Below are 13,629 nucleotides of genomic sequence, written 5' to 3' on the forward strand. Positions count from 1 at the left end.
AAAAGTTAAAAAATAGCTTTAAGTTTGTTTCTCGAAATATCTACTTTGATTTAGTCAATTCTTCCAACATACGATAATAACAATAACGACTATCGTATTCCATATCATACCAGAAATTAACCGCAATACATTTATGACTTTGACTAACATGATGATACCAATAGTTGGGTAAATACAGCATATCACCAGCTCTCAGCCGTACTCTCAAAGGTTTAACTTTTGAATATTGTGGATATTTAAATAGATCCGGAGCCAAGGGATCTATACTTATCCATTCGGTTAACATGGGATCGTTGTTAGAACTATTTTCGTGCTCCTGTGTGCACATTACTGGCTCTATATGATATTGTTGTGTTTGCGAGTTCCGTTTATACACCCCCGTTGGATATAATTGTTTTGGTATCCAGGGCATACTGTGTGGTGGCAGTAAAATAAAATCTTTATAACCCGCTATAACACAATACAAATTATCATAGGGATCCTTATGCATAGAGGTTATGGCTCTCTCATCACCCATCCAAAAATTAACTGCATCTGGTGGTTTATTAAAACTTTTTTCAGCAAACTCCAAAATAGAGCTATCAATGTCTTGCTTAAGTTCAGGAAAATCTAAAGAAAAATTTGAATTTTGTTTTTGTATATAGTAAACGGCACCCATGGGATTGTCTAGATTATCCAAAAATTCTGCCATTGTACATTGTTCCTCTAAAGGCAAAACAAAATATTCCTTTTTGTCTTCATATCTAATGGCCAAACCATCAGCGTAGCCATTGGGAGTAATAGCAACATCCACCAGCTTATTACTTAGAGTTTGTTTAAAATACTCTGGTGACCATTTCTTTACCGCCGGCCAGTCAGACACAGCATTTCGTATAACCACAGGTTGCTGTTTGGCATAATATTCACGGGCAAATTCTATTGCATCTGGGATGGCGTGAAGTTCGGCTACTTGTGTGCCAATACACAAGTCATTAGCCTCGTTTATTAGTAACTCTAAGGCAGAATGTATTTTATTTTCCATTTTTGTGGGCACTGGTGATTATATATTGTACTTGTGGTGTCCAGCCGGTATGAAATAAACAAAACCGTATGTGGGTCTACTATATGCCAGCTGTAGGTTATTGTTGCCATATCATAAATTTTTTATACAATTTTAAACAGCACATGATAACCTTTATTTTTACCTCGAAGTAAATCAATCTGGCATCTTACGCTGTATTTTGTTTAAAGTGTTACCAGCTGTTATTTTTGCAACAGCTGACAATGCACATTCTGTAAGATGGTGTTAGTTGTTGTTATTTACGCTGTATAGCAAAAGTGTCAAATATTAGCAAATGTACAAAAACATCAGACAACTGAACTACACCAGTGTACACTTAATAAGGTAGCCTCGTCCGCACAGCTGATCATCAGCTTTTACAATCTTATCTGTCAAAATTCCTGTTTGTTTACATAAAAAAAAAATCGCAAAAGGTGTAAAAATTTTAAAAAGTGAAGAAAATTATGGTTTTAAAGGAGTTTTCTAGGTCAATCGTGATTAAATGTCTTTGTTATCCTTCTCTATTGATAAAAAAAGAAAATCTTTAGCTCCGGCATACGTTCCAAATCAGTTTCAACTATTTTTAACACGACCAATCACTTTTCACAAAAAACACGTTTAATTCGGAAAATTGGTCTTCCCAATAGATATAGTTATGATTTTCAGACATTCCACGTTTAATTAATATAATATATTAATATTAATAGTTAAAAATTTAAATAATTGCTAAAAACTCATATTTTTATTGTGTTTATTTGTTGCTTTTTCATTCTACACACACAGCTTTTTTTGACAGATGGGATTATTCTACAATAACAAATCGCCTGTTGTTTTTGTATTGTTGTATTTGTTGTAGCGACGAGGCTACCTTATTAAGTGTACACTGAACTACACATTACAAAAAACATATAGAATTTTTACATTTAGAAGTTATTACTCACACCTTGTTAAAAACACCCTGACATCTGCATTAACAGGTTTTCTTCACCCGAGCAGTGGCAGCAAATTTCTTGTTAATTAAGTTTTTTCGTATTTGCCTAAAAGTTGCAACAACTGTGTATAGTTCCTTAAATTAAACTAAAACTTAAAATTTAATAAAAACCAAATAAACAAAGAAATACTTTCCAATATATTGTATAAAACTATGAACTCTGAAACGACAGCTAACCCAACACCCGCAGCTGCAGAAAACTTAAACGCCCCTTCCAACACCTGCCCCAGCTCTTCTAATACACAACAGAATGACAGTGATAACGGTGAGCAAATCATAAATTGGGTAGAAGAGGCTTCAGCTATAATTAAGGATGTAAGGACACATGTAGCAGAGATAGATATTTCGAAAACATTGCCCAGTAATGAATCACACATATACCTTAATATACGAACGTTTGAAGGAGCCGCTTACTGTGTACATGTGTCCAGTTTGGGTTTTCGTATTGTTTCAGAACTTTATGACACTATCGATAGCGATAAAGCAGAAATCGATGAAGAGGAGGAAGTGTTCGAAACACCTTATGCTTTATTAGATAAAATAAGTCCACGTTATGTGGAATCATTTGGCAATCAATTGTGTAAACAACTATTGCAATTACAACAAATGAGAACTGAATTTAATGAGGAAGATGAAGAAGGTTTAGAAGAGGAGGATGAGGAAGAAGAGCATCAACAAAACAACACCAAAACTTTAGTGTAACATTATGATAATAAACAAACGGAGTACTACATATAAGCACGACCAAACCCTTTCGGACAACTTTCTCTAGCAACTAAACCACAACAGAAACTCATTCTGTTTTCAGATTCACACTTTGTGGAATTTGTAGGCGATTTTCAACAATCTTAATGACCTCGTTATATATTTAATAATAGGGGTCATTCATTCGTTTGTTAACAAAGTAAGAGGAAAATCGTTATTGAATATATAAATGTGTGTTTATTTGTAATTTTTTTATTATTTAGAATTGATAAGTTATGTATGTATTGTAATATTTTTTCTAATTTAATTAATAATTTAAATTCAATGCAACAGCAGCAGCAATAGTGTTTGTTCGTTTTTTTTATATAAATTAACTAACACATTGTAATGGTGTAAAAATGTTTATGCTGATTAACATTATTTCGGGATCACTTAACTTGTTGAGAGAAAGAGAGATTATATATTGTGTTTTGTGCATTTTTAGACTTTTAAGCGTTTCAAAAATAAAGATTGTGATTGCAATTCCAAATCCGTTAGTTTTCTTACAACGGGTTGCAATTGTTCAACGTGATCCTTATAGCCGGTGCCGGTATTAAGATTTTTCTCACCATACACCACCTTACCATCGAAATCATTAAGGGGTACGGCTAGGGATTTGTCCACTTGTTGTATAGTGATATTCAAATGATCTTCAATTTCTGCCAATAGCTGGAATTTTTATAAAATTACAAAAATAATCTTCAAAAGTTGTATTACTTATACTCACATTCTTTTCATTATACCAAATACAACAACCCTTAATATCAGTTAAATTAGTATTGTTACAATTACGACCGCGTGTTTTACACCATTCGCCATGATACCAAACCTTTGAAAAGAACAATAAATGAAATATTTGAAACTTAATTACAAATAAAAAGGGTTTTTTTTCTCATAACATACTTTTTCGGGTACCGTAGCCACCAAACTTATGGCTAAACCCATACGTTCGGCGCGACCCACACGACCGATACGATGTACATAATTCGATTTTTCATCCGGCAAAGTAATATTAATCACTATAATAAAGAGTTCAACATAAAGTCAAGTTTATAGTTTGATTGTAATAAACTAGTAATAAACCTACTGTAGGGCAAACCGGTAATATCTAAACCTCTGGCAGCTACGTCAGTACATATTAAAAATTTCACTTCGGCCCGTTTAAAACGTTCCAAATTCTGTTTACGCTCTTGCGGCTTACGATCACCGTGTAGACAAACACAAGAATAACGCTGACCACCTCTAGCCCTTAAATACTGCTCCAAATTATCACAATCCAACTTTGTACGACAGAATATAATGCATCTATCCATTTTATGTTCCTCTATGGCTCTTATACAATATTCCCCCTTCAATAGTTTCACGGCTTCCGAATAGGTCTCCGGTGTTAAATTATTGGGATGAACATTATCACGTGCATGTACACCGTCTGTTCGTATATGTTGACGTAAATTATGCCACATGGTATCTTTCTGGGGATCAATCATGCACACCACATGATGAACCGTTTCCGGTACAGCATCCTCTCCTTTAAGATCAACCCAAGTGGGAAAATGCATTAAACGATCGGCCATTTTTTTAACTTCGAAAGCATGCAGGGTGGCAGAACACACCACCATCTGTAGGCGACGGCCATCGGAAGTCATTTTGGGTATTTGTTTGTGTAAACGATCTATTAAATCCGTATAGCCCTGCTTAAGAAGAGCATCAGCTTCATCTAAAACAAAAAATCTTAACAACTCAAAATGTTAATATGAGAATAGATTTAAAAAGATTTCACTAAATCCTACCTGCAGTGGGTTAATTGCACAAAACCACTGCTAATCATTTCCTCCAAGCGTCCCGGAGTGCCCACAACAATATGCACACCTTGCTGCAACACACTCTTCTGCTGTTCCAACTTAACGCCTCCAATCAATAGTAAAGTTTGAACATTTGGATTCGACAAATGTATTTTAAACTTTTCTATTTGATTATAAGTCTGTTCAGCCAATTCACGGCTGGGTTCTATTATAATGGCCTGAGGAGCATTGGGAGCAGGTTTATTAGCTGCCGCATTTGTGGAAGGACTAGCCAGAGGATTGGCTTTAGAGTGTTGGGCTCCTGCCTGAGAAACAGCTACAAAACCATTTTTAGGTGGATATTTTAACTCAGTTCTACCAAAATTAAAAGCCATTTCGGCATTTTTCAAAACCACTGCCGGATAAAAGGTTTCATTGCGTAAATTGTCGGCTATGCGGAAAGCAACTCCTAAATGTTGGCCATTTTTACTAAAAGAAACTTCCATTCTTTCCAAATCCAAGTAACAGCCTATGACATCATTTTTACCAAACGCCTCGCCATAATCATCAAACTGGCGATTGTTTGACTTTTTACCAGTACCACCAAAACCAAAGCCATTGCGACAAGTACCCAAGTCCAGTTGGGCTTGTTGGGTGGACCAGCCAACACGGCACAAGCCTTCATCTGTTACAGTGGCCTCATAGTAGAATTTTCCCTTACCCTTCACACCCGTAGTGCAGCGACAGCCATGCCATTCTTTGAATTCTCGCGACTGGCAGCGCAGACCATCAGGAGTAACAGCCAAGGCAGAACCGCGATCGAAAAAGGACATAGTCCAGGCAGCGACACTGCCAGCAGCCCCTCCCCCTTTTGCACTCTTACCTTCCTCTAAATCTCTTAAAGTTTCCCATACAATCTGTAAAATGGGCAAACAAAAAGCACCAGTTTTACCAGAACCTGTTTCGGCAGCCATTAACACATCGCCACCACCTAAAATTAAGGGTATGGCCTCCGCCTGCACATCGGTGGGTAGTCTAAATAAGAATAACAATTAAAAACTGTTTTTGCAAACTTCCTTTATGCAAAAAACTTACGTCCACTCCATTTCATCAATGGCTTTGCCAATTTCTGGCAAAACGCCAAATTCTTAAATAAAAATAACATATTTTGTTAAAATTTTATCAATTCCTTGAAAAAACAACAAAACTCTTACCCTCAAATGCAGTCATTTTCAAAAGATTTCACAAATTGTTTCAACTTCTAGAAAAGATTGCAAAAATCTACTTATCAAGCAGCCGGCTGCAGAAATACACAAAAATTTTATGAAAAAGTATGTTCAGTGAAAAACGTTTCTAAAACATAAACAATCTGAAGTTGGCTGCAGTTGCTACGTATTTTTTCCATTTTACGAACGAAAACAAAATGTCAAAAAATTAGCCAACAAATCGTCCATTTTCGTCGCAGACGTCAACTTATAACATCGTTTTAAGCTTTGGTGAGTAAAATTTTCGATTTTTGTAAAAATCTTAAAATATATAAAGCATCCATTAAAAATTTTATAAAATTGCTTTATAATATTTTTAATTATCCACATATATGTTAACTAATCTTAATATTTTTGTGTTTTACAGTTCTTAAATTCATTTTTCTCGAGTCCCTAATTTCACATTTTGAATCAAGATGGTTAGGGAGAACAAAGCTGCCTGGAAAGCCCAATATTTCCTTAAAGTAGTCGTAAGTATTAAATTTGAATTTAAAAATGTTGTGTATAATCAAAAAATGATGAAAAAAATTCACGTCTGAATGTTTATCGTCTGAACGCCCCGCTTGAAAAAGCTGAACCCAGGTGTTCTGGTAGACTAGAGGTTGAGAAAATGCTTCTTAGGAGCTGTCTGATTATGCTACCAACATAATATTTATGATTATTTTTTGTGCCTATTGCTAACTTATTTTTTTTTACTTTATTAGGATCTCTTCAACGAGTATCCCAAGTGCTTCATCGTCGGTGCTGACAATGTTGGTTCCCGTCAAATGCAAACCATTCGTACCAGCCTCCGTGGCATGGGTGTCGTCCTTATGGGTAAGAACACTATGATGCGTAAAGCCATCCGTGGTCATTTGGAACAAAATGCCCAATTGGAAAAATTGTTGCCCCACATCAAGGGCAATGTCGGTTTCGTCTTCACCAAGGGCGATTTGGCTGAAATCCGCGACAAGTTGTTGGAATCCAAAGTACGTGCCCCCGCTCGTGCTGGTGCCATCGCTCCCTTGCCTGTCATCATCCCTGCCCAAAACACCGGTTTGGGTCCCGAAAAGACTTCTTTCTTCCAGGCTTTGTCCATCCCAACCAAGATTTCCAAGGGTACAATTGAAATTATCAACGATGTGCCAATCTTGAAGCCTGGTGACAAGGTCGGTGCTTCCGAAGCTACCTTGCTTAACATGTTGAACATCTCTCCCTTCTCATACGGTTTGATCGTCAACCAAGTCTACGACTCTGGCTCCATCTTCTCCCCCGAGATCTTGGACATCAAGCCCGAGGACTTGCGCGCCAAGTTCCAAGCTGGTGTTGCCAACTTGGCCTCCGTCTGTTTGGAAATCGGCTACCCCACCATTGCCTCTGCTCCTCACAGCATTGCCAACGGTTTCAAGAACTTGTTGGCCATTGCCGCCACCACCGAAGTCGAATTCAAAGAAGCCGCCACCATCAAGGAGTACATCAAGGATCCCAGCAAATTCGCTGCTGCTGCCGCCGTCTCAGCTCCCGCTGCCGGTGCTGCTGCCGAAAAGAAGGAAGAAGCCAAAAAGGAAGAATCCGAAGAAGAGGAAGACGACGATATGGGTTTCGGTCTCTTCGACTAAATACCCCAACATTAGCATTCAACAATACATTTTACCAAATCTGTTTGGTATTTTTGTTGAAAAGATTACGATTTGCTTTAATTTCGATGTTTTTGGAAAAATTGACAAAATTTTATTCTAACTGTGATTTTTATGCATCGGCTGGTGTAGCAAATTATTGTCGCGGTTTGACAAACCCAATGGCAAGTTGCTGCATACGTTGGACTGTTTAGAAATTACCAACTTTCAAAACTACAAAATAATAAAGATCGTAATCCCTAAGACTACATAAATATTGATTATTGTTGTTTTAAGTTTGGGTGTAGTTTGGCAATGGTGTTTTTTACATGGGATGAAATTAGTTTTAGTAAGAAGTTAGCTAGGAACAACAATTCCAGTTATTTATTTACAAAAAAACTATAGTTGAGTCTGAAGTCTTGTATTTAGTTAAGGATCTTAAGTATTTTATGACACAGTTTGTCTTTAGTCCGCGTTATATTAATAAATCAAATAGTGCTCCTCCGATAGGGTAGCACTAGTCTGCCTTACTAGAAGTCATAACAGAGGTACTGGTATAAAAAAGCGCACAACAAGCCCTACATAGGTGTATTACTTATATCCTTACTAACTAAGAATAGGAATAGATTTTACTTTTCTAGTTATTTGTTTTATGTTCCCTTTATAAGAGTGACGTTTGCAGATAAAACTTAATCCATAAATTAATCTATTAACTAAAAATCAGCCCTTTATATGAGAATATTTGTCTTTGTTTTTTCGTCTGAAAACATAATAATGAATCATCATTAATACGAAAGTAAATAAGATTCTTTGTTTACATTTCAAAACAACTAAAATGTTAGTAATTATATGACGAAATTTAGTTGATTTAAATTTTACAATTATAAACTGTTTCGAGTTCTTTTTAATATTCTTATGATGAGGCCCAACGGAAAATGTTTTTATAGACTGAACTATCTCTATATTAAAAAAAAAAATCCACTTTTTGATCATGTATATTATACACCACATATATCTCAACAAAAAAAATAAAATTTTGTATATTTTAATAACATATTTTTTGAATACACAAAAATTTGTGCTTCTTAACAATAATTTACATAAAATATTTAACTTTTTTAAGCAATAACAACACTATTATTTAATTACAAATAGATTTGTGCTTTTGATCTGTTCAAGGTCACTTTTCAGTTTTGTGTAAACTTAAGGCACATGATGGAATTTTCGAAAAACAAACAAAATAAAACGGAATACAATGAATAATACAGCATTAATGGTGAAAACTAGTTTGACGATGGGATGGGTTTAGCTGGTCGTTTCCCAAAACAAAAGTAGTAACATTTTAGTAGTAGGTAATGTCTATGGTATCCTTGATTTCATTACCCCATTCACGAGCAATGATCATAATTTCATTCATGGATAGTTTGGGACCAATTAAGGGATTCATTTGGGTCATGTAACAGCAAAGCCAGCTATAGAAAGATAAAAAACAGTGAGTTATAACAAAGCCTTGGATAAGTAAAAATAAAACTTACAAAAGCCAACAGGTAGCTGCTGTCAACATCAAACAACATTGGGTGATTCTATAATCGAAAAACAAGAAACATTAATCATTAATTATTTCGCCTTACAATTCCTTATCACACTTGGAAAAACTTACCCTTTGTTGGGACCTCTGGCAAAGAAGGGACAGATAATACCAATAAATGCCCAAATGCAGGTAATAATTGTGGGTGCTACATAGGCTTCAACCATTTTGCTGGGATTTTATTATTAATTATTAAACAAAGGAAAATCAAAAAAACAAAGTTTTGCTAATATTTTTGGGAAAAATATTGGAGCAAAAAAATAAAAACAGCAGACCACTAAAACTGAAAATTTTTCACTCAACTTTGTTTTTGCTAAGAAAAAGCACAAGATGTCACATGACGTTGTTGGCAGATCCCTGCACCGACAAATATTAACAACGGCGGCGACTGACACTAAATATGTAAGCGGCAGCTTAAAATCGACTGTAAGCCCTCTTAGTTTTCAACTACGTTTAGTTTTTAACTTTTCAACGATCTCCCGGGATCCGGGAGATCAGAAAGTGGGATGTCACATGACAGATTTTTCCAATTCTCATCCCCAGTTAATTAAAAAGTGATTTTTAAAAAGCACAGAAACAGAAAATAATTCATATTTCATTATTAAACACAGCCTCGAAAACAATGTGTGACGAATATCCGGCTATATTTAGAAAATAACTTTAAATAATAACACAAAAACCAGTTATAATTCTTATTATTTTATTATAAACAATTGTATTATATTCTGTCATATGGCAATATGGTCATTTTATAAAGGTGGCATACTTAGTTATAAGCTATATAAAAGCTTATGGCTAAGAAACATCAAAACAAATTGTTTTTATTTCATAATGTCTACTAAACATAGCTAATGGTGAAATGTCATTTAAAATGAATTTGCAATTACTGTTCAGTGGCAAAGTGACAAGCAAAATTATTAAAAATGGTTTTGGAAAGTACTATGATATGGTAAGTTTTTATTAAAAAAATAATAATTATAACTAATAAATTAAACAAAAACTATAAAAAAGTTATAGTTTAATTCATAAGCTATAGGAAAATCTAAAATTTCTTTACCAAATCTATATAAATATAAAGTTATGCCCTAAGAAAGAATGGTGTTTGTGTTGACGCTTCTTTGTTTTATGAGAAAATTTTACATTAAATTTTATTTATTTTAATAATTCTTACAGTTTTGATAACAGTGATTACCAACGTAATGGTGATTACTTTCCTACTCGTCTAAATGTACAAAAGGATGGTATTAATTTGGTGTGCTTAACCAAAGTGCGTTCCAATCCAGAAAACAATGTCGGTCTAATGACTATTTCTAAGTAAGTTGCTATTTTGTATTTTTCTTAATTTTATAAAAAAATAATTTATTTTTTAGCACTGTAGAGGTTTTGGCTACATTAACCAGTGATGTGGGACGCATTTTCTCTAAAATGCATTTGGTGCAACCCAAGGGTGAGATTAATCTCTTAACCGGTGTACGCATTGCCCATGTAAGTTTTCTAATATGAAAATTTTTGAATTTAATTAAATACGAAAGTTTGTTATGTTTTCTTTTTAGTTGGTTTTAAAACATCGCCAGGGTAAAAATCATAAAATGCGTATAGTGGTTTTCGTTGGTTCGCCCATTAAAAACGAGGAGGGTGAATTGGTTAAGCTGGCCAAACGTTTGAAGAAGGAAAAAGTTAATGTTGATATCGTTAGCTTTGGTGATCATGAGTGTAACAATGAAATTTTGCAAGCATTTATTAATACCCTAAATGGCAAGGATGGCACCGGCTCTCATTTGGTATGTGTACCCCGTGGATCTGGATTATCGGATGCCCTCTTGTCGTCACCTATCATACAGGGTGAAGATGGTATGGGTGGCGCCGGTTTGGGTGGAGCTGGTTTTGAATTTGGTGTTGATCCCAATGAAGATCCTGAGTTGGCTTTAGCATTGCGTGTTTCCATGGAAGAGCAAAGACAACGTCAAGAGGAGGAGCAGCGCAGAGCTGCTGGCGGTGCTGCAGAGTCTGATGCAGGCAGTACTGAAAAGACTACCACTGCAGGTTCTGCTGCTGTAACGGCTGCAGTTGATGAACCAAATTCCGAGGAGGCCATGTTACAAAGAGCTTTGGCAATGTCTACAGAACAGGTTAGTGTTACATATTGTATGTTGGATTGATTTTTATTTAGTATTTTTGCTCTTTTTATATAGAGCGATGATAATTTGCCCGATTTTGCCAATATGACTGAAGAAGAACAAATTGCATTCGCCATGCAAATGTCTATGCAAGATGCTGGTAAGTTTAGAATATTTTCTTTTATTTAATAAAAAAATTAACAATTAACTTTGGCGAAAAGATGAAACTGTAACACAACAAGCTAAACGCCCTAAAACCGAAGAAAATGCCCCAATGGATGTTGATGAAGACTATTCCGAAGTTATTGGCGATCCCGCCTTCCTACAGAGTGTATTAGAAAATCTACCCGGTGTAGATCCACAATCCGAAGCTGTACGTGATGCTGTTGGTTCTCTTAGCAAGGATAAAGACAAAAAGGGTGATAGTGAAAAATCGGATAAACAATAAATACAAAACTTTGGAGCGCAAAAGTTTATTCCTCAATACCCATTAATTTGAATCATTTATATATGCTTAAATTTATTTTAATTTTTTGTATAATTCATATATTTGTGTCTATAATGTGACCGGAACTCAATTGAACTTGGAAATGCAGGAATTTCTGTGGTCACTTTCACACTTACGCTACAGCTATTAATAAAAATATATTACATATTCGTAAAAATATTATTTATTATCGATTTCAAAAGTTTAAACAGATGGTTTAGAAGTTTTTAGGGGATCAGAGGTCATTAACGCCTCGATTCTAGTTGTGTTGTTGTAACAGTTCTAAAATACTGTCGAACATTCTCAATTAATAATTGTTGAAACAAAACGTTTTCACTTGTACAACTTTCCAAAAATTCCCTTTTGAAAACTATGCATAAAGTTCAAGTAAACAACGCTAACACACCGTTAGCGGCTGTTAGTAATAATCCATATTGAGTCATACAAAGTTGTTACCTAAAACTTAAAGATGTCCGGCCAAAAATACCGTATTTAAAATGAAAAACAAAATCTTTTGATTTATAAGCGCATTAATACATTAAGCACTTTTTTAAATATATATTTTCACCAGTTTCTCGAACTTTACAATCTTAAAACATATTTATTGACTAAATTATAAAGCTTAGCGCAGCATACACTTCGGGTTGCATGTACTTATTTCAAGCCACGGTATTCCTTGATGTGCAACAAAACCCAAGCGGGAATGACCAAAGTAGCACAGCACATACCACCGCCGAGGATCAATTTTTCCTAAAAAAAATTAAAATTTAATAAATTTACTCAAGTATTAGCCAATTCGTAAGTTTACGTAACCTCTCAAAAAGGCATAGTCGCAAAAAAGTACAAACTTTCTCGATACTTACAGCAAAAGAAACCTTTTGAGTGGGTGGTGAAGAGATCACCGATTGGCAACGACGTTGAACGGCATTGCGGATGGCAGGAGCCAATAATTGGGCAGCGGATCTTTGGAACATTTTCACGGAGAGTTTTTTCTTGATGCTTGCTGGTCAAACGAAGAAAAATTTGTCAACTCCGAAATAGCACGATATTTTTGTTTAGGCACTACTAAAGTGCTGTCAAGTTTTTCCTAATATATTTTTTTGACATTTAGGAGTATGAAAACTAGACAGCACTTAATTTAGGTAGTTTTTTTTTAAATTTACATGCTTCCGTTAACATTTTTCAATTTACTTTTATTTCTTTAGTAAACTAAATGAAACTTTGCCTATTTAGTAACAATTTATTTATAAATAAATTTAATTTGTATGTTTGCACATAAAAATAACTAATATTTTGTTAAAAATATATTGTTAAATGAAATTTTTATAAAAAATTTTTAAACAAAAATTTAATTTTTATTAAAATATTAAACTTCTCTTGAAATAGTAGTTCTTATGCCACCAATAGTAGGAACCTACAGTTCCCAAAAACTTGGAGAATTTTTTTAAGAATTTTTTATTCATCTTGCTCTGTTTTGTTGTTATAAAGAATATATTTGCTTTCAAAATCGCACTTTCTGATCTCTCGGATTCCGTTCAGGTTCAAAAATAATTTATGTCTAGAAAAAAAGCTTGAAAACTTATATTTAAGATAATTTGAGTATGCTGAATCCGGGAAAAATAATAATTTTTTGAATTTGAGTTTTTCCTAGTGAGTTATAGAAGGTCAAAGTTAAATTAAATTAAAAAGTACCACCAATATTTTTTTATGATTTTTTTTTGTAAAATGTCTTCTTAAACTTCTTTCAATACAATACAATTTAAATCTGCATATTCCGATCTCCTAAAATACAATTTTTTTGGCCATTAAATGAAGCCGTTTTTTAAACGTTGTTAAAAAGCACTTTTTAAATAGGAGTCATAAGTGACAATTACTTAAAATCTGATTTTTAAATACTTTTACAAAAATCTACAAAATCTCAATTATTAATCTAAAAGAAAAAAAAAATAAAACTAAAGTTAAAGTTAAATATTATATCCAAAAAATGCTTAAAAACAGAGTCTGTTGTAATGTCGAATAAAC

General features: G+C 34.2%; 7 protein-coding genes across 7 annotated transcripts; 3 read left to right on the top strand and 4 right to left on the bottom strand.

The window, feature by feature from the left end:
• Positions 1–17: 17 nt before the first annotated feature.
• Positions 18–1,274, bottom strand: LOC111682743 (bifunctional peptidase and (3S)-lysyl hydroxylase JMJD7). Its single transcript, XM_023444740.2, has one exon. The coding sequence runs from the start codon at positions 1,019–1,021 to the stop codon at positions 41–43; it is 981 nt and encodes a 326-aa protein (XP_023300508.2). The 5' UTR covers positions 1,022–1,274; the 3' UTR covers positions 18–40.
• Positions 1,275–1,905: 631 nt separating this feature from the next.
• On the top strand, positions 1,906–3,264 carry LOC111682740 (GSK3-beta interaction protein). Its single transcript, XM_023444737.2, has one exon. It carries the CDS (start codon positions 2,184–2,186, stop codon positions 2,730–2,732), a length of 549 nt encoding a protein of 182 aa, XP_023300505.2. The 5' UTR covers positions 1,906–2,183; the 3' UTR covers positions 2,733–3,264.
• LOC111682738 (ATP-dependent RNA helicase Ddx1) lies at positions 3,216–5,920 on the bottom strand. The gene is made up of 7 exons (XM_023444735.2): positions 5,770–5,920; positions 5,651–5,702; positions 4,565–5,590; positions 3,862–4,505; positions 3,678–3,793; positions 3,502–3,603; positions 3,216–3,443 (listed from the first exon to the last, which is right to left on the bottom strand). The coding sequence occupies exons 1-7, from the start codon at positions 5,783–5,785 to the stop codon at positions 3,216–3,218; spliced, it is 2,184 nt and encodes a 727-aa protein (XP_023300503.2). The 5' UTR covers positions 5,786–5,920.
• LOC111682739 (60S acidic ribosomal protein P0) lies at positions 5,912–7,696 on the top strand. The gene is made up of 3 exons (XM_023444736.2): positions 5,912–6,051; positions 6,188–6,290; positions 6,525–7,696. The coding sequence occupies exons 2-3, from the start codon at positions 6,237–6,239 to the stop codon at positions 7,416–7,418; spliced, it is 948 nt and encodes a 315-aa protein (XP_023300504.1). The 5' UTR covers positions 5,912–6,051; positions 6,188–6,236; the 3' UTR covers positions 7,419–7,696.
• Positions 7,697–8,394: 698 nt separating this feature from the next.
• LOC111682731 (V-type proton ATPase subunit e) lies at positions 8,395–9,354 on the bottom strand. Its single transcript, XM_023444727.2, has 3 exons — positions 9,076–9,354; positions 8,951–8,998; positions 8,395–8,887 (listed from the first exon to the last, which is right to left on the bottom strand). The coding sequence occupies exons 1-3, from the start codon at positions 9,168–9,170 to the stop codon at positions 8,758–8,760; spliced, it is 273 nt and encodes a 90-aa protein (XP_023300495.1). The 5' UTR covers positions 9,171–9,354; the 3' UTR covers positions 8,395–8,757.
• Positions 9,355–9,796: 442 nt separating this feature from the next.
• LOC111682730 (26S proteasome non-ATPase regulatory subunit 4) lies at positions 9,797–11,785 on the top strand. The gene is made up of 6 exons (XM_023444726.2): positions 9,797–9,952; positions 10,177–10,317; positions 10,374–10,488; positions 10,557–11,132; positions 11,196–11,280; positions 11,342–11,785. Exons 1-6 carry the CDS (start codon positions 9,927–9,929, stop codon positions 11,566–11,568), a joined length of 1,170 nt encoding a protein of 389 aa, XP_023300494.2. The 5' UTR covers positions 9,797–9,926; the 3' UTR covers positions 11,569–11,785.
• A 334-nt stretch (positions 11,786–12,119) lies between these two features.
• LOC111682741 lies at positions 12,120–12,636 on the bottom strand. Its single transcript, XM_023444738.2, has 2 exons — positions 12,471–12,636; positions 12,120–12,357 (listed from the first exon to the last, which is right to left on the bottom strand). Exons 1-2 carry the CDS (start codon positions 12,579–12,581, stop codon positions 12,262–12,264), a joined length of 207 nt encoding a protein of 68 aa, XP_023300506.2. The 5' UTR covers positions 12,582–12,636; the 3' UTR covers positions 12,120–12,261.
• Between the last annotated feature and the right edge of the window lie 993 nt (positions 12,637–13,629).

This window comes from Lucilia cuprina, chromosome 5 (assembly GCF_022045245.1).
Source record: "Lucilia cuprina isolate Lc7/37 chromosome 5, ASM2204524v1, whole genome shotgun sequence".
NCBI classification, from domain to species: domain Eukaryota; kingdom Metazoa; phylum Arthropoda; class Insecta; order Diptera; family Calliphoridae; genus Lucilia; species Lucilia cuprina.